Raw genomic sequence first — 23823 nt, 5'->3', positions numbered from 1 at the left:
GCCTACTTGTGATCTCTCTCTGTTAAATAAAAATTTAAAAATCTTAAAAAAAGAAGAAAATTAACTGAAGTATCTGCGCAGTGCCTGCCTTAAGTGAAGAGGTCTTTCTAACCTAAACGAGCTAATTGTTTTGTACAATCGCTGCACTGGCAGATTCAGATATGGGTAGATTTGGTGTGTCTTGATTTCATGGAGGCATCTGAGAAAGTCTCATGTGATCGATCTGTGGATAAGATGTAACTGTCTATTATTTCTGGCTAGGAGAAGGAGGACCTTAACTGAAATCTACAGTGCTATGGCCTCGACCCACCACATTTAATGTTCTATCAACCTGGACAAAGGTATTGAAGCCAAGTTTATCGGAAGCTAGATTAATTGCTCCAAGTATCTAAGAGTAAAGCAGACAGAAATAGCCACGAGTCATACATTGAATTTCTAAAAACTTCAGTGTACAACACAGAATGAGAGTGAAGCAACTTGATAATTATTAAAGTCAAAAGGACTCAGAATTTTAGCTGGGCCCTGAGTATTAGTTCCCTAGAATTGCTGTAAAAAACCACACGAACCTGGGGGGCTTAAAACAGTAGAAATAGATTCCCTCATGGTTCAGAGGCTAGAAATCCAACATCAAGATGTCAATAATACCACGCTCATTCTGAAGACTTTAAGGGAAGCATCTGCTTGGCTTCTACGATTTCCTGGTTGTCATCAGCCATCTTTGCTGTCCGTTGGTCTGTGGCAGTGTGGCTATAATTCTGCCTCTGCCTTCACACGGCCATCTTCCCTGCGTGTCTGTGCCCTTGTATCCAAATTTCCCTTTTGTTAGAAGGACCCTTGTCCCTGGATTAGGGCCTACCCTACTCCAGTAGAATCTTACCTTAATGAGATTACATTTCCAAAGACTCTGTTTTCAAATAAGATCCCATTTGCAGATACTGGAGAGTTAGGACTCCATACCTTTTGAGAGACAATTCAACATGCAGCACCCAGTATGGCCAGCGGTGTGGTACCGCTGCTGCTCGAGCTTCCGCATGGTGTTGGTGAGGCTGTATCATGATGAGTGATCCTGGGCAAGGTGCGTGAGTTGTACTAACTTGCCTGGGGAGCCCTTCTAGAGGATTCTCAGCAGCACCTGGCTCCCCTAGCTCTCCTTGGCTTCCATGCACCACACTCTGTTTTCCCTTTTATTTTTCTGGCAGTTTCTCCTTGTTCTCCCTTGGCGGAGATCTCTTCCTCAACTCACCCATTAAATGACTGTATTCCTCCATGTTTCAAACCTTCTCTTCTCCATATTTTTTTAATGAGTGAGTTGGTGTCCTTTCTCGTGACTTCAGTTACCATTTATATAGCGATGAGTCCAGAATCTGCTGGGGGCGTCTCCTGAAATCCAATTAACCATCCCCACTTAGGTAGCTCCGAGTGCCACAGCTGGAGACGTCCAACGCTGGGCTCTTCATCTCCCTCCTTTGCTAACATCCGGGGCCCATCCAGGGTCCAGTTTCAGCCCATAGCCTCACCGTCTGCCTACTTGTCTAATATCCTTGATTTATCCCTTGCCTCACTCTCCTTGTCCAGGCAACCATCGCATCTAATGGACACTACATGTGAACTACTACCCAAATATGTCTATATACTTTTCTTTTTATTTCCACTGCTGCTTCCCTTGTGCTAGTCACTGTCTGATTTTTTGTTGTTGTTGTTGTTGTATTTTATTTTATTTTATGTTGGCCTAGACCGCTCCTACAGATTCTGAATTGGTCTTCCAGTCTCTGGTCTTATCCTCTGCTAGCACACAGCAGCCAGAATGCAAATACAATCATGCCATTTCCCTGCTTAAAACCCTTCAAAAAAGAGGGTAGGGGTATGGGATGGCTGGGTGATGGATATTGGGGAGGGTATGGGTTGTGGTGAGTCCTGTGTGTTGTGTAAGTCTGATGACTTACAGACCTGTACCCCTGAAACAAATAAAAAAATAAAATAAATAAAAAAAGAAAAACTAAAAAAGAAAAAAGAAAAATAAAAAATAAAAAAAAGAAAAGAAGAGAAAAGAAAAGGAAAGAAACCCTTTGATGGATTTCCACCCTCTTTAGGATATGAGTCAACCTCCCTAACATGGCCTGATAGAAACTGGGTGGCCTGACCTCTGTTTACTTCTCACGCCACATTCTGTCTATTCCCTCTTCTTACTCTCATACCCTCTCCCCTCTCCTCCACATTTTTATGCCTGCTGTTCCCTCAGTCCAGCACACTGTTCTTTCTCTCTTTGCCTATTTTATGGCTATTCATATGTTAGGTCTCAGTTTAAACGTTCTTTTCTTCTAGGGAGGCCTCTCCTGACCCAGCGTGCTTGCTCCCATCGTTACCAGTTTACCACATTGCAAAACTCCAAGGGGCAGCATTTGTAGCACATGGAGTGTGAAGAATGCCCCTGAAGTTGCACAATGCAGTGAACAGGAACCTTTTGTTCCTCTCTGTCATGGGGTTAGTTGTCTTCTTTATGGGGCTGCAAGCCCCAGATCTGATTCTCTGTTGTACACCTGGCACACAATAGGAACACAATCGATATTGAGGTAATAAGTGAAATTTAAGAGAGAAATGACTCTCTTAATAAGCGCATATAATGAAAAAAGTGCAGGAATGGAAAAGATTCTGGAAACCATACATCTTATTTTAGTTTTAAAAAGATTTTGTTTATTTATTCATCTGAGAGAGAAGAGAGAGAGAGCAGCAGCAGGGGGGGGCAGCTCACAGAGGGAGAAGCAGGCTCCCTGGTGAGCGAAGAGCTCTATGTGGGGCTTAATCCCCAGACCCCGGGGTCATGAGCTGAAGTGAAGGCAGGCGCTTAACCAACTGAGCCACCCAGGCATTCCTGGAAACCACACATTTTAAATGATAATTTAAGTAATTGAAGGTAGCTGGCTTGAAGAAATTAAGACTTAGAATAGATATAATAGCTGCTTTCAATATCTGAAGGCCTATCTATATGAAATTGGAATATATTTTTTCTATTCCAGAAAGTATAACCAAAACAACTGAAGGCAAGTTAGAACAAAGCAAATTTGAGCCTGATAAGAAAAGCAGAAGAAGTTTCCAATCATGTGAGCTTATCCAGAAATGAAACGGGTGGCACACTGCGTAATGAGTTCTGTTTCACTGCAAATATTGAAGTGTAAGCATCACTGTTCTTATCCATCTGCTAAATGATTGTGAATGGGAGGTGGATAAGAAAGCCTTTGAGTGCCGAACTCAAAATGTCTGTGATTTTATAACTATAAGGAAAGTTCTCTTTGTAGTTGAACTCAAGCATTTATATAATGCCTTCTCTTGACACTGGACACTCTGAGGGATAAAGGACAGCAAGACTCCTCCCTGCACTCAGAGGCGCAGTCAGGTCTGAGAGACAATGTCAAGCTCATAGGAAATGATTAGAAAGTAGAACCTTCCAGAATATCATTCATTGTCTAAATGTGTGGGCCAGTGGTTTGGTCATTGGGTGGAGATAACCGTTTCTCTGGTCTCCCACCATGATGGAAAGGCTCATAGGAGAGGACACATTTGAAAAGGGAAGTAGAAGATGCAAAGGAAAGTCCACCTCAGGAGAAGGAGGTGAGAAGGTAGAGCCTTGTGAGGAAGGCAGATGTGGCCCGGATGCATAAGCAAGTGTTCCTCACACATTTCACTCAGTGCATCAGCACGCATGCGGCTCTATAGAGCTCTGGTTTCCTTAGATGAAACCAATGAGGAAGGTAGCATGGGGGCTGGCCTGAGAATTGGTCGAAACTCAGGAGTCATGTCCTGTGGTGAAAGGATATGAACTCCTTCACTATCCTGAGCTCCCTCAAATATTTGGGGTTCAATGGATGAGTCAGACATGACTCAGCCACTCGAAAGGAGGAAGGGAGTAGGGGAAACCCCAGGATTAAAGTTGTTTGACTGTTTATGGCCAAGGGCTCAGGCATATTTTTGTACATACTTTTGGCTGCAAGTAACCTGAAACCCAATGTACAGTGACTTAGTCAAAAGGAAAATTATTATCTTATATATTGGAAATTCTAAAATAGTTCTCACTTCAGATCAGTTAACTCATGGGTTTGACAAAGTTATCAAGGACTCTCTTCTTTCTATTATTCTACTTATTATTTTCCATTTGTTGATTCATCCTGAGGCTGAGTCCCCCATAATCTCAAGAAGGCTGCAGGAATGCCAGGATTCAAATGTGGAGGACATCCAGAGGCAGAAAAAATACCCAGTTTCCTTGGTTTTAAGAATAAGAAGAGTATTTCTGGGTAGCCCATCAGCCAACCTCTTGTTAATCTCAAAGGTGCAGTTACAACTCAAACCCATTCCTAAATCAGTTGCTAGATGGGGAAATGGAATTACCTTGGGAGGGGCCAAGCTCCCCTGAGGGGCATGGATGTGGGATATCTGAAGAAAATCAGGATTCTTTCTCATGAGAGAAGGGCAGAATGGCAGCCAAAAGTGGCTGCAACATGTCCCTCCTGGGGAGGATCCTAAATTCCTTAAGTATGATAGAGATGGGGGAGAGAGGACCTGGCCCATCCCACCTGACTTGCCCGAGCAGGGGTCCTTGTCAGGACATGTTGCCTGTGCTAGGGTACCTGTGGTTGGTTCATCAGCGGGGCCTGAGAGTCTCACTGAAACAGTAGGTTGTGGGTTCAACCAAATGATCTTTAACACAACTCATAGTCCTTATTATGGGCCTGGAATTGTGCTGGGCCAGTAACATGGTATCTCCTGTAATCCTCATCTCAAATCTGCAACTCAAGGACTGTTATCTCTACTTTTTTTTAGGAGGAATTGAAATTTAGTCACTTAGACAAGGTCAACAGTAAGTGGTAGAGTGGGGATTTGAAATCAGGTAGGTCTAAGGCTATGGTTTCTACCAGAGGTATCTCACCACCTCTTTCTTCCAGCGTAGAGTTTCCATGAGCCTGGGAATAAGGACTGGGAGTGTAATTTAAACCTGTATTTCTCAAACTATATTTGGTGAAGGACCAGATTTAAAAAAAAAAAAAAAAAAAAAAAAGGAATTCCAGGGGCACCTGGGTGGTTCGGTCAGTTAAGCATCTGCCTTTAGCTTAGGTCATGATCCCAGGGTCCTGGGATCGAGCCCCACATCGTGCTCCATGCCCAGTGGGAAGCCTGCTCCTCCCGCTTCTGTTCTTCCCCCTGCTTGTGTTCCCTTTCTGGCTGTGTCTCTCTCTGTGTCAAATAAATAAACCAAATTAAAAAAAAAAAAAGAATTCCAATCCATTGTGGATCCACATTTTCATAAAATATAATAAAAATAATTACTAGGAAAATAAAATGGAAAAAAAAGTAAAAATATACAGAATACAAGCCCTTTGTATGAAAACCATTTTCAATCATTCGATCTAACAAAAAAAATTCTCTATCAGATTGCTATAAAGTGTTTTAAACTTCTTTTTGTGCTGCTCTTGCCACAGACTTGGAACAGTTTGTGGACCAGCACTGGTCTTTAGGTCACACCGAGAGGCACTGATTTAGATGATTTTCCTCCCCCGTCCTTCTCCCTAGACGGCAACTTAGGATACTTGATGCTTGGATGCCTCAGCTGAGAGGAAGATGAGAGAATTACTCATTATAATTATTGAGGCAGATCAATTATAATTTCACAGAAAAAAGTTAGGTGGCACTGCTGTTTCCCCGGGGACCTCTACTGTCACCAACAGATGTCTGTTATACTTGGTGTAACACTTTCTCGATGGTGATTTTCTGTCCTCCTGCTTAGTAACAAAGAGATTGAGGACAACAGTAATGCAGTGGTCACCCCTTATCTACAGGGGTTACTTTCTGAGACTCCCAGTGAGTACCTGAAACTGTGGATAGTACTGAGCCCTATATACCCTATGTTTTTTCATATATATCTAGATATCTAGATAGATATACCTGGGCCAGATATATCTATATCTATATCTATATCTATATCTGTATCTGTATCTGTATCTATATCTATATCTATCTATATCTATCTATCTATCTATCTATCTATCTATCTATAAAGATCTATATGAAAAAGTGTATTTTTAAAAAGACTAATATTTTTCATTTGAGAGAGAGAGGGCCTGGAGCAGGGGGAGCAGCAGAGAGAGGTAGAGAATCCTCAAGCAGACTCCCAGCTGAGTGTGGAGCCCCCTGTGGGGCTCAATCTCAGGACCCTGAGACCATTACTTGAAGTGAAATCAAAAGTTGGACCCTTAACCGACTGAGCCACCCAGGCACCCTGAGAAATGTAAATTATAAATTGCATTTAGTAATTTATACTTACAGTAAAAGATAAACAACAATAACTAATAATAAAATGAAACATAACAATATACTGTGATAAAAGTTATATGGATGTGGTCTCTCTCAAAATAGCTTATTGTACTGTTCTTGTGATGAGGTGAGATGATGAAATGCTGCTGTGACGAGGTGAAGTGAGGGGAACAACATGGGCCTTGTGATGGGGGCTCGGCAGCTACTGACCTCCTGACAATATGTCAGAAGGAGGATCATTGGCTCTGGCACCACGGTTGGCCATTTGTAACTGAAACCGCAGAAAGCACAACAGCGGATTAGTGGGATATGTGGAGTAGAAGACACGCAGGGGATAAAGAACCTGCATATCATAGGAAATATCTGTTTGGAAATTTGATGGAGGTTACCATTTGTGTGTGTCAGCAGATGATGATTCATCTTGGCAAAAATCATAAACTTCTTGATTTGAGTGACTCTAGGGTTGCGTGTGGTTAATGCTTGGACATTTGTTGTTTTCCTGACGTAAAAATGACTTCAGTCTTTTTAAGATCTATTTACAACTATATAGATCCTTCTATTTATTATGAAATTCCAAGCAGTCCATATTAGGGAACTTTCCAAGAAATTTAGATCTGTACTCCTCTAAGATTTAGGAAATTTAAAATGACAAATTGTTAAGTGTATAAAATTTCAAGAACTTGACATATCTGGGAATTAGAATCTACCAGAAGCTCCGGGATGCTCAAACATCTACCTCTCCCTTTGATACACAAATTATTTGAGCACTTACCTCATAGTCTTTTTTACACTGCCTTCCACTGGCTTTCCTTCTACTGTGAGTCTCACTGAAACAGTAGGTTGTGGGTTCAACCAAATGATCTTTAACACAACTCATGGACTTCATTGCCTTCATTGCCTTCAAGCCACTTCTTGAAAATGTGGCTTTTCAATTCCATGATCTGTGCCTTTACTCAGCCATTGGCTCCAATGGTTATAGCCTGGAATTTATCATCCCTCAAAACTGCTCACCTCCAAAATCTCTTCATTCAGTCTTTTCCCTGTCTGGTCCCCCACCCGCTCCCTTCTGATTCAGCTCTTACCACCACAACTGGTCCCTGACTAAATCAGAACCTCCAGTCCGCTGGCTTATCAACACTATCCCTTTTTATTGAGCTCTTTTCTGCACTTCCATCATTATTCAATGTTGAATCCTGGTTCCATCTTTCCAGTCAGGCTCTTATTTATACTCTCAACTTCCTCTCCCCCTTGTTCTTTTGTTATATTTATGGGTCAAAACCAATTCAGCTTACTACGTGTTCACTCCAGGCTGCCAGGGGAATCCTGGGGAAAAGGGTGCAATAATTCATGATTATCTACCTCAACTGGGCTCAACACTGCCTGGAAGTCTGCAATGTTTCTTTAGAGTTATTTTCTTTCCACATATCTGCAAGTATCATTTCAAATCTTTGTTTCTCTCCTCAAACCTTCTTGCATTCTCTCTTTCTTATTCACTCTTTTCAGAGAAAATAGAAACCATCTGATGAAACGACCTCAACTTCCTGAGAACAAATCTTCAAACCAACTTGCTTTTGTACCCACTGTCCCTACTTCCTTCCTGTTATTATTCAATGAAGGTGTTCCTCCTCATCTCAAAGGTCATCCTCTCCTCTACCTGCATCCTACCCCCTACCTGACTTCTGAGGAAACTGCCTTCATCAGTACTATCTCATTCATCTATCTTCAACTTCTTTTTCTCCTCTGCTGGCCCAATGTCCTGTTATCCCCACTTGTCATCCACTTCTCATTTACTGTGCAATCCCACCAATCTCTACTCCCCTGGCACTCCCCTGCACTCTTCTCTTGTCCCCCACTCGCACTCTTCTTGATCAAGTCACCAGTGCCCCCACTTGTTATATCCCGTAGAAGCTTCTTTGTCTTGATCTTACTTGACCTCCCAATAGTTTGACTTAGTTGACTATTCCCTCTTTCTTGAAATGGTGGCTTTCCTTGTTCTCAGGGATGCCACTCTCTCCTGGTATTTCTTTCTACCACTCAGGCCATCCTTTACAAGTTCCGTTGTCAGGTTCTCTTGTTCTGACTTATAAATATCTGGGTTCTCCAGAGCTTGGTTCTGGGCTCTTTTCTCATTCAACACTCTTATTCTTGATGATTTTCTCCACTCCCACGATTACAGTCATCATCTCTATGGCAAGGACACCCATGTATTTATCTTCAGACTACATCTCTATGTCCAGCTAACCATTCTAGAAAAACTCACTCCAAGTCTTGGAGGCACCTCCAACAGAGTGGGGCCAGTGTAGAATGCATCACCTTCCCTCCCAAACCTTCTTCTTCTCTACCCAGTTGTTCAGGCCAGATCAGAGGGCTTTTGGGCCATCAACTGCTGTCACCACACTCATCTAAGTAGTTGCTGAATATTTGAAAATTTACACTTCTCTCAATTCCCATTTATTACCACCTTAGTCCGTACTACAATTTCCTCTTATCTGAATTAAAACCAAATGGACCCTCTAGGGTCTCATTCAGAAGATGTCTATTTTTCTTCTTAGTAGCCTTCCGTTGTTTTTCTTTGCCCTTAAAGTCTAAACTTTTTGCCTCTGCCCATTTCTTCCAGTCCATGTTAAACCTCTCTCCCTCATGTATAATATGTCTCACTTGCTGTGTGTTATCTTTTACTTCCTTAAACAGTTTAACTCCCTTCCTACTTCAGATATTCAGGATAGGAGAGGAGATGGAGAAGCCAGAGGGTCCTGAAGAGGGCCCGGAGTCCAGCTATGTTGAGTACCAGCATAGATCTACTCTTGATTCAGAGATCTACTCCCCTCATGCTTTGCCGTTCTAAGAGGTCTTTAAATATGTGGCTCTTTCTGCCTAAGGTTCTTATAATCTCCCTCTTCATTTGGCCAACTCCCACTCATCCTTCAAACCTGGCTGAACATCACCTTTTTTTTTTTAAGATTTTATTTATTTATTTGATAGACAGAGATTACAAGTAGGCAGAGAGGCAGGCAGAGAGAGAGGGGGAAGCAGGCTCCTACCTGCTGAGCAGAGAGCCTGATGCAGACTCGATACCAGGACCCTAGGAACATGACCTGAGCTGAAGGCAGAGGCTTTAACCCACTGAGCCACCCGTGGGCCCCTGAACGTCACCTTCTTGTGGAAGGCCCCCCCCCCACCCCCACCTCAGAGTCCGGGTTGATTGTTGTTCCATTAAAACTTCCCACTTCTCATTTAGTAATTTCACAATTATAATAATATTGTGTAGTTAACTTTTTTTTGCCTCTATGGATTTAGCTGTTAAACCCATGAGGGCAGGTGTTATGTCTGCTTTATTCACTGTTTTCTCCCCAGCACCCAACATAGTACCTAGATCATAATAGGTTCTGGATGAATAAATGTGCATCTCATAAAAACTCTGATTTCGGGCAGAGGCCAGGGAGAAGCTAATTTCCCTCTGTTTGGATTTGAGTCTCCCCCTTGTTAGATATGAATATAGAGATTATTCTGAGAGGACATATGACTAGTTATTTATGCTGCATACTAGTCTTAGTTTCTAATTTGGCTCTGGTAGAGGTATGATAGGGTTCTGTTGGGGACATCTGCTCGCTCTAAATAATCCAGAAAGACTTCTTCAAATAGGCATGAGATTCTGGGTTGCATATTGGATGAACTCTGGGGTTTATTATACAACAACTTCTTGACTTTGGGAAAAACATGTATTTTTTTTCTTGAATAATGGTAAGGGAAGAAGCAATATGTTAAACTGTCTCACTTTTTAGGTTGCTAACAGGTAAGTAGCAATGATAGATAATGAGCATGTATGAATAAAATCCAGTGTTGTAATCAATAAAAACTTCCTACATAGTTAACGTAGTATTTACTTAACAGTATGTGTAACTATTATTGCTCTGGGTGATACTTAGGGACCTCTGTTAAGTCTCTGCTCAGTGAACTAATGTAACACTCATGGCTATAATGCATATTTATATAATTCATAAATATATATATTATGTCATCAAGCCATGTATTTTATTCAGGCACTCAAAGAATGTCATTTCCTTTGTGTCCTTCCCAAGTAGGGTTGGCGCATTTTCTCTTTCTATCCAGAAATGATGGGTCCAGAGGCAGAAAATAGGATGAGGAAAGGTCCACTTTTAGTGATGGGCACACAAAGTGTGTCCAGCTGTTTTTTATGGTGTTAGCACCGATCTTACCATCTGGTCTCATGTGAGCATTTTCCAAATGTCCAAGGGAAGAGCCGCTTTTACTAAGCCTTTTCTCTGTGCTTTACATGTATCCATGCCTTTATTTCTTATGAAAACAACACCTTGAAGGAACGATTATTCTCTCCATGTTACAGAGGACACTGAGGTAGGCGTTGTCTGAAGGTCACGCAGCTTGGAGCCGACGGGCAACCCTGCTGGGATGAGGGGCTGTTGAAGTTCCCAACAACTGGGAATCCGTCTGGAAAATTACCAGTGCAGACTCTGTGGATAGGAATGTGTCCCAGAAGAGGGCTCAAGTGGGAATAGGCCTGGCTGACTGGAGGAATCAGATGCTGGAATTAGGAAGTATGGGCTCACAGGGCACTTCGAGGTCATCTCATTTAGTGGTTTTGAAGCTTTTGACCACAAAGGACTGCAGCTATTATTTTTCCCCAGAGACTCTCTATTTTAAAATATTTCATCTGGTTAAAAAAAATCAAGAAATAACCCCATTTTCTTTTTTTATTAGTCAAAGATATAATAGATGACTCCAAACAGAGCTTCTGGCCAGCATGAGGCGACCTGTCTTTCCATACAAAGTGGCTATCACTCTAGTCAAGTGCCTGGAACTGCTTTTTAGTGAGCCTGCGCAGACTTAGGAAAGGTGAGGTTGGCAAATGTACAATTTCATTAGGCTTGTTCAAGTTTTGGAAATTGTTCAAAGACAGCCTCTCCATGAGGAGTGCTTTCAGAATGTGCATGCATCTAGTGGTCCCAGTTGAAAACCACGGACCCAGACATAATGCTTTGTTTTATTCTCGAAAAAACTAAGGCTCAGACAGGGTAAATGAAATTTCCAAAGTCACCAAGTGAGTTAGTGTATAAAAGGAGGAGCAAATAATGGAACACGCATGTCACCTGGACCCACTAACCACTCCAAGGTGAGTTGACTGGTTCATTCTGCAGCAACTTCTGCAACTTACGAAAGTTCAAAGATCATTCTGCCATTTTAAATTCTGAGCGTTTGTTCTTATGATCCAGCTCCTATTTCCTTGGATGGTATGGCTGCTTCTCCCTAAATCACCCCAGGTCCAAAGCTGGTCCTCACGTTCCACAATCAAATCCACCCGATAAGCGTTTTGAGGGGTTAACATGCTGTCGAGTGCGTAGCTTCTGCTCTCAAGCCAATTCTCTTTTGTCTTTCTTTACATCTCTGGTATCACCCCCTTCCTTCCAGATGGTGTCTTCCTGAACCTTTCGATCTGTCTGATTTCTGTTAGTGGCTGGGTAGGGTGACCACATCATCACAGACTTCGGGAACTTCTCTCACCGGTCCTACCCTCCTCACCTCAGCAGCTGGGACCGCAAACAGAGATTCTCATTCTTCACTGCTATCCAAACTCTGGCGCGAGGAAAAGAGGGACATGGGAGATGAGATGGTTGATCTTATTACAGAATAAAGTCTTGTTGCCAAAAATCAGCCAGTCAGTCAATCAATCAGTCAGTCCATTCCATCTAAACCTCGTCTCTATATTTCCAATCCAAAACACATAGGTACCTTCATACCTGACATTCTATCGGACCCTTATATCAAGTCTGGCCTGTTAGTAAGCTCAGGCTGCCATGACAAAATACCATAAATTGTATGGCTTAAAAAAAGAAATTTAGGGGCACCTGGGTGGCTCAGTGGGTTAAAGCCTCTGCCTTTGGCTCAGGTCATGATCCCAGAGTCCTGGGCTCAAGCCCCACATCGGACTCTCTGCTCAGCAGGGAGCCTGCTTCCCTTCCTCTCTCTCTGCCTTCCTCTCTGCCTACTTGTAATCTCTGTCTATCAAATGAATAAATAAAATCTTTAAAAAATTATTTCTCATAGTTCTGGAGGCTGGAAGTCCAAGATTTAAGGTGCCAACATGGTAGGTTTCATCCTGAGGCCTCTTCTCTTGGCTTGTAACAACTGCCATCTTTCTGCATGTGTTCAATAAGATCTTTTTATTGTGCACATGTGGAAAAAAGAGAGAGAGAGCGTGCTCTTTGGTGTCTCTTCTTATAAAGGCACTAATCCTATCATGATGGCCCCACACTCATGACTTCATCCAACCCGAATTTCCTCCCAAAGGCCCCATCTCCAAATATCATCACAGTAAGGGTTAGGACTTCAACATATGAATTTTGAGGGAACAAATATTCAGTAGATAACACCTGGGAAAAAAGTTTCTGCTAGTTTTCCAGACGAGAAACTGAGGCTCATAGAGCTAAATATATTAGACTGAGTCCACAGGGGAGAGGACTGGAAGAGGGTAGTGTCCATCATGATGGCCTCTCCATGCACCCTGATGCTTACCTGCCTCATCTCCTTACCGCCATCCACCCAGGAGCCTGATGTGCCATTCAAGCACACGTGAGCTATTTTTTTCTAAATTCTTTGAATTTAGAAATTGTCCACAAATTTTTTTTTTTTGAAACGTGTCCACAAATTCTTTGAGACTCCTCCCTTCAAAAGGTGAACTCTAATTTATCTCCCCTTCAATATGGGCTATACTCACCAACTCACTTCTAACAAAGAGAATGTGCCAGAAGTGTGGTGTGAGATTTCTGAGATTAGGTCGAAAAGACACTGTGACTTCCTCCTTGCTGTCTCTCATATCACTGGCTCTGGGGAAGACAGCCACTGTGCAGTGAAGATATTCAAGAAGACCTAGAGGAAGGCCCATGTAGCAAGGAACAAAGACCACCTGCCAACAACCATGTAAACGTGCCATCTTGGATGGGATTTGTTCAACCACAAACAGGCGTCAGATGACTTGGCTGTCATTTTGCCCACAACCTCCTCAGAGATCCTGAACCAGAACCCCTAGTTTTCTCTCTCAGATCCCCAACCAACAAGAAAAGACAAATACGTGTGTTGTTTTAAGCTCAGTATCCAGCTGCTAAATTTTAAAGACATCAATAGATCTCCCTCCCAATCCCATCTTGTTTTATTTATTCTTCTCCTACCCACTTAAGCCCCCATGTTGCATCACCACTTCCTCATAAGTGACTCTTAATCTCATAAAACAAACTGAGGGTTGCTGGGGGGAGGGGGGTCGGGAGAAAGGGGGTGGGGTTATGGACATTGGGGAGGGTATGTGCTTTGGTGAGTGCTGTGAAGTGTGTAAACCTGGCAATTCACAGACCTGTACCCCTGGGGATAAAAATATATGTTTATAAAAAATAAAAAATTAAAAAAATATATATATAAATAAAGACATCAATAGGTAATTAATACAAAGGGAAAGACATTTTATACTTTTTTCAGTTCTCCATTCTCCATACAACCCCTGTGGCCAGGCCATACCAGCATGTCTGAGCACCTGTTTCCTCTCACAGGAGATCACAATAATAATCCCACACGGCATGCCTGATACACACATAACCAGCCCTGACTGGCTCAAACTAAGTGCTCGAGTAATTGTGACTGTTGTCAACATCTCACCAGCTGTGTGGCTTCTCTAGGTGAGTTGCTGTGTCTTGGTTTCAGATGCCCACTTCCCTCACATGAGGTGCCAGCCTCAACCTTAAGTTGGTGCACCTTGCCCACCAGAGAGCCCTGACTGCCTAAACCTCACAGCTTCTCCAGTTCAGTGTAGACAGACAGCCCTGGTGTAGAGAGCCTCTCTCCTCTCTCTTGGTTTTCTGTTAGCCTCCATTCTTAACCTTAACCTTTCATCTCAGAATTTCAACTTTGAAGCTTCCCACTTCCTTCCTATGGTTACTTTAACTGAAGTGAGTCAGGTCTTACTGAAAAACTGACCACAGCCAGTTAGCCCCTATCCTCCCCCAGACCAGGACTGCCTGGGCAGACTGTGAGGGTGATCAGTGTTTACTCAGACTATTGTTTCTCTCTCTCTTCTCCAAGTCACGGGGCTTTGAGTAGGGCTTCCCCCGCCACCATGCCCCTCCCAACAGACCGCAATCAGAAGCCAATCTCACATTCGTCGGTGGCTGAAGGAGGGAACAGAAGGGATGGCCGTGCTTAGAATCCTTGGGTAGTCTATCAAGTGGGCTGATCTGCTTAAATTCCACTCTTTTGGGTGGGCCTCTAATCTCAACTCAAGGAGGATTTGGTAGGTTTTGCAGATCAGTAACAACCAAATGTATGTGTGGGGGTCATCTCTTAGTGCCAGGAGTCATGTTAGCTCTTTATCTGAATTTTCATGACAACCCAGATAGATTAGTATTCACCCAGACCTTTGGGGCTTGAAGAAACAAAACCAAGCGATACAGAACAAAACAAGCAAACAAATAACATCCCCCCCTCTCCCCCACACACAAGAAAACAAAGACAAAAAACACCTAAAAAATCATCTGCCTATCTTTCCAGTTTTGGTATCTATAGAATCTTGTCCTTAGTCTTGAAAATCAGCATTCTCTTCAAGAGCTTAAGGATAATTTCTTAAAGGACAGAGTTTATAGGAAGATCATGGCAGTTTTTGCTATTGGCTTTTGAAGGGAAAATAGGTTTTTTTCCTGATCAAATTTGGAACTTACTTCTTTGAAAGAAGGTAGCTGGCTTGTTTTCTCTGGAATGCAGAATTCATTTATCTACTCCCTCCTATCTTGAAAATATTGAAGGAATTACTTTATTTTATTTTTTTATTTATTAAAGATTTTATTTATTTGTTAGAGAGAGAGAGAGAGAGAGAGAGAGCACATGAGCAGGGGGAGGGGCAGAGGAAGAAACAGGTTCTGTGCTGAGCAAAGAGCCTGATGTGGGACTCGAACCCCAGACCCTGGCATCATGCGCCGAGCTGAAGGCAGACGCTTAACTGACTGAGCCACCCAGGCATCCCTGAGGGAGTAATTTTTAGTCAAACAGAAGTCAACTGACACCATAATATGATTTTAATGATTCTTTATTTATTAAAAATTAAAATCTGCTATGAAAACAGACAAACAATGTAACATTCCCGGAGGAATTGAATGGCTTCTAGTTAAAACTGAGTTCTATTAGAACCAACTTTAGGTTGTTATAAATAACAAGCAGGCCACAGCTTTCAAGAATGAAGTGGTTGGGGAATGAGGTCAAGGGAATTCCTCTGAGCCACTGGAATATTAATTATCAAAGGGCCTCCCTAGTTTCTCTTCCTAAGAGGGTAAGAGTCTTTAGGGCACTCTAGGTGCCCCAGGCCCAGGGACAAGAGAAATTATACGGAGGTCAGGGAAATAGCTCAACAGCTATCCAGTATGGTCAGCTTGAAACGGAAGCTTCAGTAGTCTCCCCAAGAAATATTTTTTTCCTTATATAACTTACAGTTTCTCTTAAAATACTCAAATACCACAGGGTATCACCCTATGGAAACAGCTTACACACAGGTAAAAAAAAATAAATATTGAAAAAGATTACAATATTGGGCTTCTTTCTAAATAGTTCACAGAGAAGCTCAGTAAATAAATATAATGGGATTTGAGGTATCAGAGGTAATAAATACGACAGGGTTCTCCAAGGAGTTGTTCAGCTCTCCTACATCTCGGATGGGATTTTCAGATCTCCAACTTATGTCCTAGAGTTAAGAAGAGTCCTCATCCTGGATATTTTCAGATCTTCATCCTCATGGTCATGTAGGCTTCTATGTAGTTGATGAAGATGTCAAACTCACTCATGGCTTTGTAGACACCTCTCTCTTGGAGCTGTGTAGAAAGATAAGAAATGTTTAGTGAAAGCCCCATCTGTGTGAGTAAATGGGTCCCCGGCTTAGATGGGTATGACTTTGGGGCCCAGGTGCCACACTTGCTCTCTTGGGTCGGGAGGTGAAGGACAGACCCTAGGATGCTGAGGGCATGCCCGGGGCCTTGGGAAAGGCTACACATGGGTCTAAAGCCCGGCTGGCAAGTAGCAAGAGGAAGAGTCTACAAAATGATGCCTTAACAATTTTAAAAGTCATGCACTCACATGACTCTTATTCAGAATCTGGAGAGAAGACATTAGAGGAACCGTTTCGAAAGCAAGTTGGTAAGAGGAGAAAAGGGACCCCTTTTATAAAGCTTATGTCCTCCCACCAATGGATTGAATAGGTCCTGCTCTGCTCCTCTGGCCTACGGTCAGGGGGCTTATGTCCCCCGAGACTGGAACCCTCCCACAAAGAGGACAGAGACCACATGGCTTCTGGGAAGTGGGGTTGAGGAGTTCACGGACAGCTGAAGTGCGAAACCCCATGTGATCTGAGAGTTGACATTGTGAGGCACCTTGGCAGGTGTGAGCGGCAGCTGGAAAGGGAGTATAGGACCGACTCGAGATTAACGAGAATTTCCTACTCAGAGCTTTGGGGAGTTCCGGCTGAACCCCTGGGTGTGTTTGTGTGTGCACGTTCACGTGTTGGCTTCCTGCACGTGTGGCTTTAGTCTAGATTCCCAACAAGCTACTTTCTGTTTCCTTTGTCACTCTCCCCAGCATCTAGCTCACTGCATTCACAGGCCGGCTGACTGGCTCAACCCACAGGCCTGCAAAGGCGGGGAACAGTCATTTAGAAACCCCCGAAGACACTTCACAGAAAACAAATATAATCAAGACAGCAGCTCCCCACTGGCTGAGGAGGTCACACCATCTGTTGGGTTCCCACACCCCCTTCAAGAGAAGGACGGGGCCTGCTTAGCACCTGCCAGCTTGGGGAGCGGGTAGAGGTCACGGTCTCCAAGCCCCTTCTGCCACCGTCCACGTACCTTACTGAAGGCGCTTTTCACCTGCTCCACCGCCTTGCTCTTATTCTCACAGGGCAGAAATCGATGCTGTGGAGGGAAAGAGAAAGTGTTAGTGCTCCTGGCTCCCAGCTCCTGTGTCCACAGCACTTGGGGGATGAGCCGGTAGCATGAAGAAGCGGCCAGACTCATCTTGGATACCTAAGCCCTGTAGCTCCATTGGGAGAACGGAGCTCCACCTCCCCCTGGCCCACTAGACAGAGGAGAAACAGTCCTGGGGAATGAAAATTGCTTCTCCAGGGGGTGCCTAGGTGGCTCAGTGGGTTAAGCCGCTGCTTTCGGCTCAGGTCATGATCTCAGGGTCTTGGGATAGAGGCCCGCATCCGGCTCTCTGCTCAGCAGGGAGCCTGCTTCCTCCTCTCCCTCTGCCTGCCTCTCTGCCTACTTGTGATCTCTCTCTGTCAAATAAATAAATAAAATCTTTAGAAAAAAAAAAAAAAGTGCTTCTCCAGGAGCCACCCGGAGACATTTGCAAAGCTTGCATGAAAACCCAGAGGAGCTTGGCGCTTCCTCTCTGGACGCCACAGTGCTGACACGTGCTGAGCCAGCCGTTCTGTTCTTCCCTGCCTCCCTGTCCTGTCCCTCATCTTCAGTTCCAGCCACAGGGACCATTTCTAAGTCCCCGAGGAGTAGAGACACAGTCTCAGCCGTGTACTGAAACCTTTGCCTAGTCCTATCCTACAGATAGAGACCAACTGACTGACTCCCCGACCCTCGGCGACAAAACAGAGGAAACGCGCGGCGAGGGGCTCATTTCGGTTGGAGAACATTTTTATCCTGGGGAATTATTTAGAGACACTAGCTTGGGGGCGAGTAGCTCCCTGGAGCCCTTCCAAAGTGCTTAGGGAAGTCCTGTCAGTCCGTTGGGCCCCACGTCAGAGCTCTGCTTTCAAAAGGTAGAGGATAAGAGGTAAGGGGGTTTCTTCTCCGAGGGACCCTATCTCCTGGCCCGTTTTGCTGGGCCCCGGGGTCTAGGTCCAAAGGGACGAGGGAGCCCAGACGGAAGCTCTGGGCCCCTTTCATAAAGAGAGACGGGAGTAGTTAATAACCCACAAATGACTCACAAATAACAGGAAAGCTGTTCGCAAACATGTAAATGCCAGCAGCCTCCCCCACTCCTTGCTCAGAGAGAAATGAGCACGAGATGGAACTCGAGCGCCTTCCCGAGAGCGCTCCTGCCAGTCTGTCTGTCCCTCTGGGTGTGCGTGGGTTTCAGGAAGGACGGCTGTACTCACACAGCGCCGCAGCCTCAGCCGCAGGGTCTTCAGCTTTTCCCCCAGCGAGTTCACGTGCTCCTTGACTTCTGGGTCGTGGTTCTCGGCCTGGGGCATCACCTCCTCCAAGTAAAACTGGATCATCTCCGACAGGGCTTGGCAACCCAGGTAACCCTAAGGGCAGGGGCGGGAGGGGGAGGGGCGGTGACTGGGAGGAACAGCTGCTGCCCTAGCTTGAGAGGACAGCTTTGTCCCCAGGGACCTTTCTTAACCAGCCACCTCCCCCTCCCCCACCCCAGGACAGCCCTTTGGCTATGTGCTGAGCTAAGATCTTTCCACTTCTCCTTTTCAAAGCAAAGGAAGCAGACCCTGGTCCCAGCGGCCACTCTTCTCTGAGTCACGCTGCACCCTCTCCTCCCACACACCCCCTTGGGCTCTCACCTTAAAGTCCTCCAGCAAGGACCCAGTCAACAATATGCTGCCCAGCTTGTCCTTCATTTGCTGCAAGAAGAACAAAAGGAGAATGAACCTGACGTTTGAGGAAATGTCTTTCTGATGCCCTCTTATTTATAGAGCTTCTGACTTTTAATCAGAACAGCCTGGACCCAAAACAGAAAGGAGAATTGCAAAACAGGACATTCAGTAGTGCTGGGACCCTCAGTTCAATCAGGTCCTTTTCCTCAGGATCAAGTGATTTTTAAAAAATTCTGCAAGGCTTTGAAGCCATGGCAGAAGCTTGACCCGGTCCTGGTTTCCTTTTTGCAGACATGAATCAGGTTCGAAGGGTCCACCCATGCCCACCCACTCTTCAGGGGTCCTTGCTTTTCTTTCTCCCTGCTGCGGACCTCCAGCTGCAGTTCTGAAAGCTGTCTGGAATGGGAACCATCTCCTAAAGCAGGCTTCCTCCACCCCTGCATGGCGCCTCCCCCAGCCAGCAGGCTTCCAGGTTCCAGAAGCCTGCTCTGCTGAAGCCACTTATGTTTCCCTGCAACAGGGGATAGGAACACATCTTCATCTTCAGTCAGACCCTTTGGAATTTCTACCAGCCTACTGAGCTCTGGTGGAATCTTCATTAAAAGTTGCTAAGCATAGGATTCCTAGTGCAGTGACCTGTAAGGTGGCTTTTTCTGCACCTTTGCTGCGTCCCTGGGCTTAGGTGAACTCACTGAACCTCTGGTTTGACCTGGGACTCTTAAAGAATTTTTGTTTGAGGGAGATGGATGCTAGGGATGGAGGCGAACAAGAAGGAGGAGGGTTCTTAGAGCTCTAGCACCATGCCTAGTGGAGGCAATCCCAGCAAGGAAGGACAGGAAGGCATCATACTCACAAAGAAAGTCTTCACCCTGCCGAAGGCTGCTCGGAGCTCTCGGAGCATGTGGGGCAGGCTGGCTGGGAAGTGGGTGCAGTTGTCCTCAGACAGGGCACTCTGGTGGCGGCTGGCTCCTACCCCGGCCAGCAGGACCAGACAACACAGCAGTGCTGGGCTGGGCATGGTGAAGCTCTGTCTTCCAAGAGCCGGTCTTGTGGTTTGGTGTTGCAAGAGCAAGCCCCTGGTGTGTAGACCTTCACCTACTGGTCCCCCTTTTATATGTGGGTGCGGTGAGGCCTCCCCATTCATAAAAGCCACAGAGTCACAGATTTCCTGGCAAACGTTTTCTTCTGATTAAAGCCCCTCCCTTCCCCTAGACCTCTCCAACTTTGCATTAGTTGAACTTCTAAAAGTTGTTAATTTTTTGCATTGTAAGCAAAAGGGATTGTTGAACAATGAACTTTTGCATTACAGCTATTTTAGGATGAGCTACCTCTCTTTGTTTTAAAATAACTTTCCAGCTTTTAAAAAAAAAACATGTTGGTTTCCTGGGTGAACAGCTGTTCTGTGCACAGGGGCCCACAGTTGTGGGTTCCATTCGCGTGTTCCTAGGTCACAGTGACGTGGACAAATTGGCCATTCCAGAATGCACTGGAGTTGAGAAATAATCGGATCCCCTCCCCAACCTGGGTTCAACACCCAAGGCTTTCCCTTGCTGAATTGTGGAGAGCCTCAGAGCCTTCCTCAAATAAGAACCCAGGGTGGGCTATTTAGCCCAGAGATCCCTCCGGCTCTTTCATCTTATGTTCCAAGATGTCCTCATGCAGAGGTCAGCTTCTTGCAGGACAAGCAAGGACACAAGACGTGCTCCCAGGCTCCTTCTCCAGCCCTGAGATCGCTTCAACTCTCGCAGCTATGTCTTTACCTCCTCAGCTGTCCCAGTACTTGGGGGAAGTTAGCAAGAGTAATCCACACTTTTGATAGCTCGGCACCTGCCCGTCCCTGTGACCCTTATCACCTCTATTTTATAGCGAGTAAACTTTACGTCACCTGCCCACCTGCCCACCTGACTCTTTCTCTGAGAGAGTCAGACTTTTCACCGAGGCCTACCGGACACCACGGTCATGCTCCTTAGTCCATCTTGTCCATGCTGTCCCAAGTGTGTGGAATGGTAAGGTTGGATTGCAGAGTCTTTATGATTTCTTTAAGTTGTGAACTTCTGTGGTTGGACACTTGTGCTTGAAAGATGGGGTATGAAGGAAATAGAAATAACAAGGAAATTAAAGCAGAATTCCATGAAGGCTGGACAGAAGGCTCCTTTCTTTTCTCTTACCTGACCCTTCCTTCCTTCCGAAGAAGTCTTAGCCAGTATTCTTGGACTTGCACACATGGATGTGTGTGTGTTTGAATGTGGGTGGGTCCGGGAACCAGATAGTGCTCTACTTCCAATAAGGAGAGGACAGGGGGAGTGAAATCACCTCTTCAGATATCTGGAAAGTCCCTGGGGGTCCCTTGATGTGCCTTGACCTTCTCCTTCTATAGCGGCTTTTCCTACCTCCCCAGTGAAGACAGTAACTAGGAAAAGCAGTGACCTGGTCTCTGTCCTGGCTCTGTCAGTCTTTAAACCCAGGGAAAGTCACTTGACCTCCCTTTGTCTACAGTTTATCTGTCCCAAGAGGGCAACAGTCCTGCCCTCTTGCCCGCCAGGGTCCTTTGGGCTTCACCTGGGAGGGGCTTGAGGAAGTATCAAGTGGACCCAGATATAGGATTATCTCTAGTGTTTCTGTTATTTTGTTGTCCTCCCGCATCAGCACTGGGATACCTTAGATGGCCCTAGGTCCTAAGCCTGCCCCATTGGAGAAGGTCACTGTGCCAGTGCAAATGGGGCAGACATACTGGGGCCTGGATGGTCTGGAGTGAGTCTGGGGGGAGTGGGGGCAAGAAATGACAGGGCACAGCCCCAACCTGTGGGTGTACTTTGTGGGTCAGGATTGGGGGACTGTGGCCTCCCCTTCCAGTACTTTGGGGAGTGTCATGCAAAAACCTAAGGATCATGAAGGAAGAAAAGAATCTTTTAGAAACAAGAGTGGAGCTAAGGCAGAAATATTTGCTCTTGCTGATTTACCCCGGGCTTGGAAGGACTGGATTTTGCTGCCAGGAAGCAGAGAAAAGAGCTGAAGTTTCCATTCCTTCTACCCTTCTCTTTCCCCCTTGTCTCCTGGGTTTCCTGGGCTGTGCTTGCTTTAGCTCATAAAGCTGATCGCCTATCTGAGTTGGGTTTTCTGGGTACAGACTCCACATGAAAGAGTCAGGCCAGAGGTATCAAACCACAGGCAAGGTTCTGGGTCCTTCTCCCTGACCAGGCAGCACAGACCCCTGTCTTTCTCTGCCATCATGCCCTGTACTTGCCTCCACTACCAAACCCACAATCTGATATTGTTGTCATCTATGGACACAACTTGCCTCCCCCTGTCCGCTGGAGCCCCTGAAGTAGGATGTTATTTTCTTATCCTTCATGTACCTGGTGCCAAGCACAGAGTTTGGTCCGTGGAAGAAGGTGCCAGCTATCCAGCTTTCTCTTTTCATGCTGGGATGGGCATAGCAGAGTACATGATGAGCATGTACCAGGGCTGGAGGACGTAACCTGAAGGAGGCTGGTCTGGGCACAGGCAGGCACTCAGAAGGATAGGGAAGCAACCTAGGAAGGCAGACCAGCATCTTTCACACTTTCTTCTTATAATTTGAGATCTGTGCATAAACGCACAAATACTCGTACACATAGACACGTGTGCAAGATGGCAGGGAGAAAGGAGGTGGGCAAAAGCCATTTCTTTCTTTAATCCATAAGCCATTAGGTAGGGTTAGGTATGGACTCTGACTTCTGTGTTTTGGAACATGTAGGCAATTACCTCAAGCCATTTGTTGAATAACTGATCTTTTCCCCTACTGATTTGAAATCACTGTCCTCTCTCATTTCAAAATTTCAGAATCTAAAGGATCAAAGATAATCATAGCAAATTTTCTGATGGAACTCCTTAAGTAACAAAAGGGGATACCACTATCTTTCCTGTCAACATATAGGATTGACATCAAGCTGATAGAAGAAGACAGGGATGACGATTTTGGGAAAAGTTAGGAGCATCTGCTATTATATTGACAAAACAAGAATAAGAAAAGTAGGCATCGTTTTATTTCTCAAGTTCATTTGAAAAGTCATTACGATCCATTGAGAAAAGTCTCAAACTCATAGTCCCATCTGAGACATAAATGTCAATAGTCTGCACGTTATAGGAAGTTTGAGTTTGGGTTTTTGTACAAGGGAAGAGCCCTTGTAGGGGAGGAAGTGAGAGAGTGGGTATCCATGGACGATCGAGTGTCAGTCTGGGTGCCGTTTGGTTCTGCGGATTTCAAGAGGATTCAAATGCCACTGATCACTGTGAGCTCCATGAAGGCAAATTGCCTGAGCCCAATTTTCCCTCAAGTTCAGATGCATAGCAGGGTCTAAGAAATTATCATTACATTCAACCTAAATGACTTATTCCAGTAAGGACTCTCTGGGGAATCAGAGGAATGTTGTGGGAGAGGAAATACCTCCTCCTTTCCACCCCTGCTGCAGAATATTCCTAAATTTCTATATTCAGCAGCAAATAAAAAAAATCTGATTAATCATACCTTAAAAAAGAAAAGGATTATATTTTTTGCTTTCGCTAACCATGAAGTCAGAGACAGGCAGCCCGAGGCTCATGTCAAGCAGAGCACTCGTGTCATCTAGAACCTGCTTTTTCTTGCCTTCCTGTTTTCTTCTCCGTTGTTGCAAGATGCCAGGGAGAAGGGACTCGGGCAAATTCCAAAGACATGTCAATCCAGGAGATCTTAACAATCTTTCCAGAAAGCTCCCCTCCGTGAGTTTTGCTACTTTAGATGCAGAGGGGTCCAGGCAGATAAACACTGCCAGTTGTGTGTGTGTGTGTGTGTGTGTGTGAGAGAGAGAGAGAGAGAGAGAGAGAGAGTGAGAGAGAGACAGTTTGTGTGTGCTGTGTAAATACATTTTGAGGGTCCA

General features: G+C 44.9%; 1 protein-coding gene and 1 long non-coding RNA gene across 3 annotated transcripts in view; one reads left to right on the top strand and one right to left on the bottom strand.

Moving 5' to 3' along the window:
• Window positions 1-15384: 15384 nt before the first annotated feature.
• IL10 (interleukin 10) lies at window positions 15385-20113 on the bottom strand. Of its 2 annotated transcripts, none has more exons than XM_082701921.1 (5): window positions 19782-20113; window positions 18896-18955; window positions 18476-18628; window positions 17205-17270; window positions 15385-16175 (listed from the first exon to the last, which is right to left on the bottom strand). In XM_082701921.1, the coding sequence occupies exons 1-5, from the start codon at window positions 20070-20072 to the stop codon at window positions 16083-16085; spliced, it is 663 nt and encodes a 220-aa protein (XP_082558047.1). In that variant the 5' UTR covers window positions 20073-20113; the 3' UTR covers window positions 15385-16082. The 2 variants fall into 2 exon arrangements, with proteins under 2 accessions (XP_082558047.1, XP_082558048.1); XM_082701922.1 differs by lacking the exon at window positions 19782-20113 and adding an exon at window positions 19300-19310.
• The window catches only part of LOC309849408, a 33056-nt gene continuing 27594 nt past the window's right edge, over window positions 18362-23823 (top strand). Inside the window, exon 1 of the long non-coding RNA XR_014303690.1 lies at window positions 18362-18622. This is a non-coding gene — a long non-coding RNA (uncharacterized lncRNA). The remainder of the gene's footprint in view (window positions 18623-23823) is intronic.

This window comes from Mustela nivalis (assembly GCF_964662115.1).
Source record: "Mustela nivalis genome assembly, chromosome: 16".
In the NCBI taxonomy this organism is placed as follows: domain Eukaryota; kingdom Metazoa; phylum Chordata; class Mammalia; order Carnivora; family Mustelidae; genus Mustela; species Mustela nivalis.
This window is presented reverse-complemented; position numbering and strand designations above follow the sequence as displayed.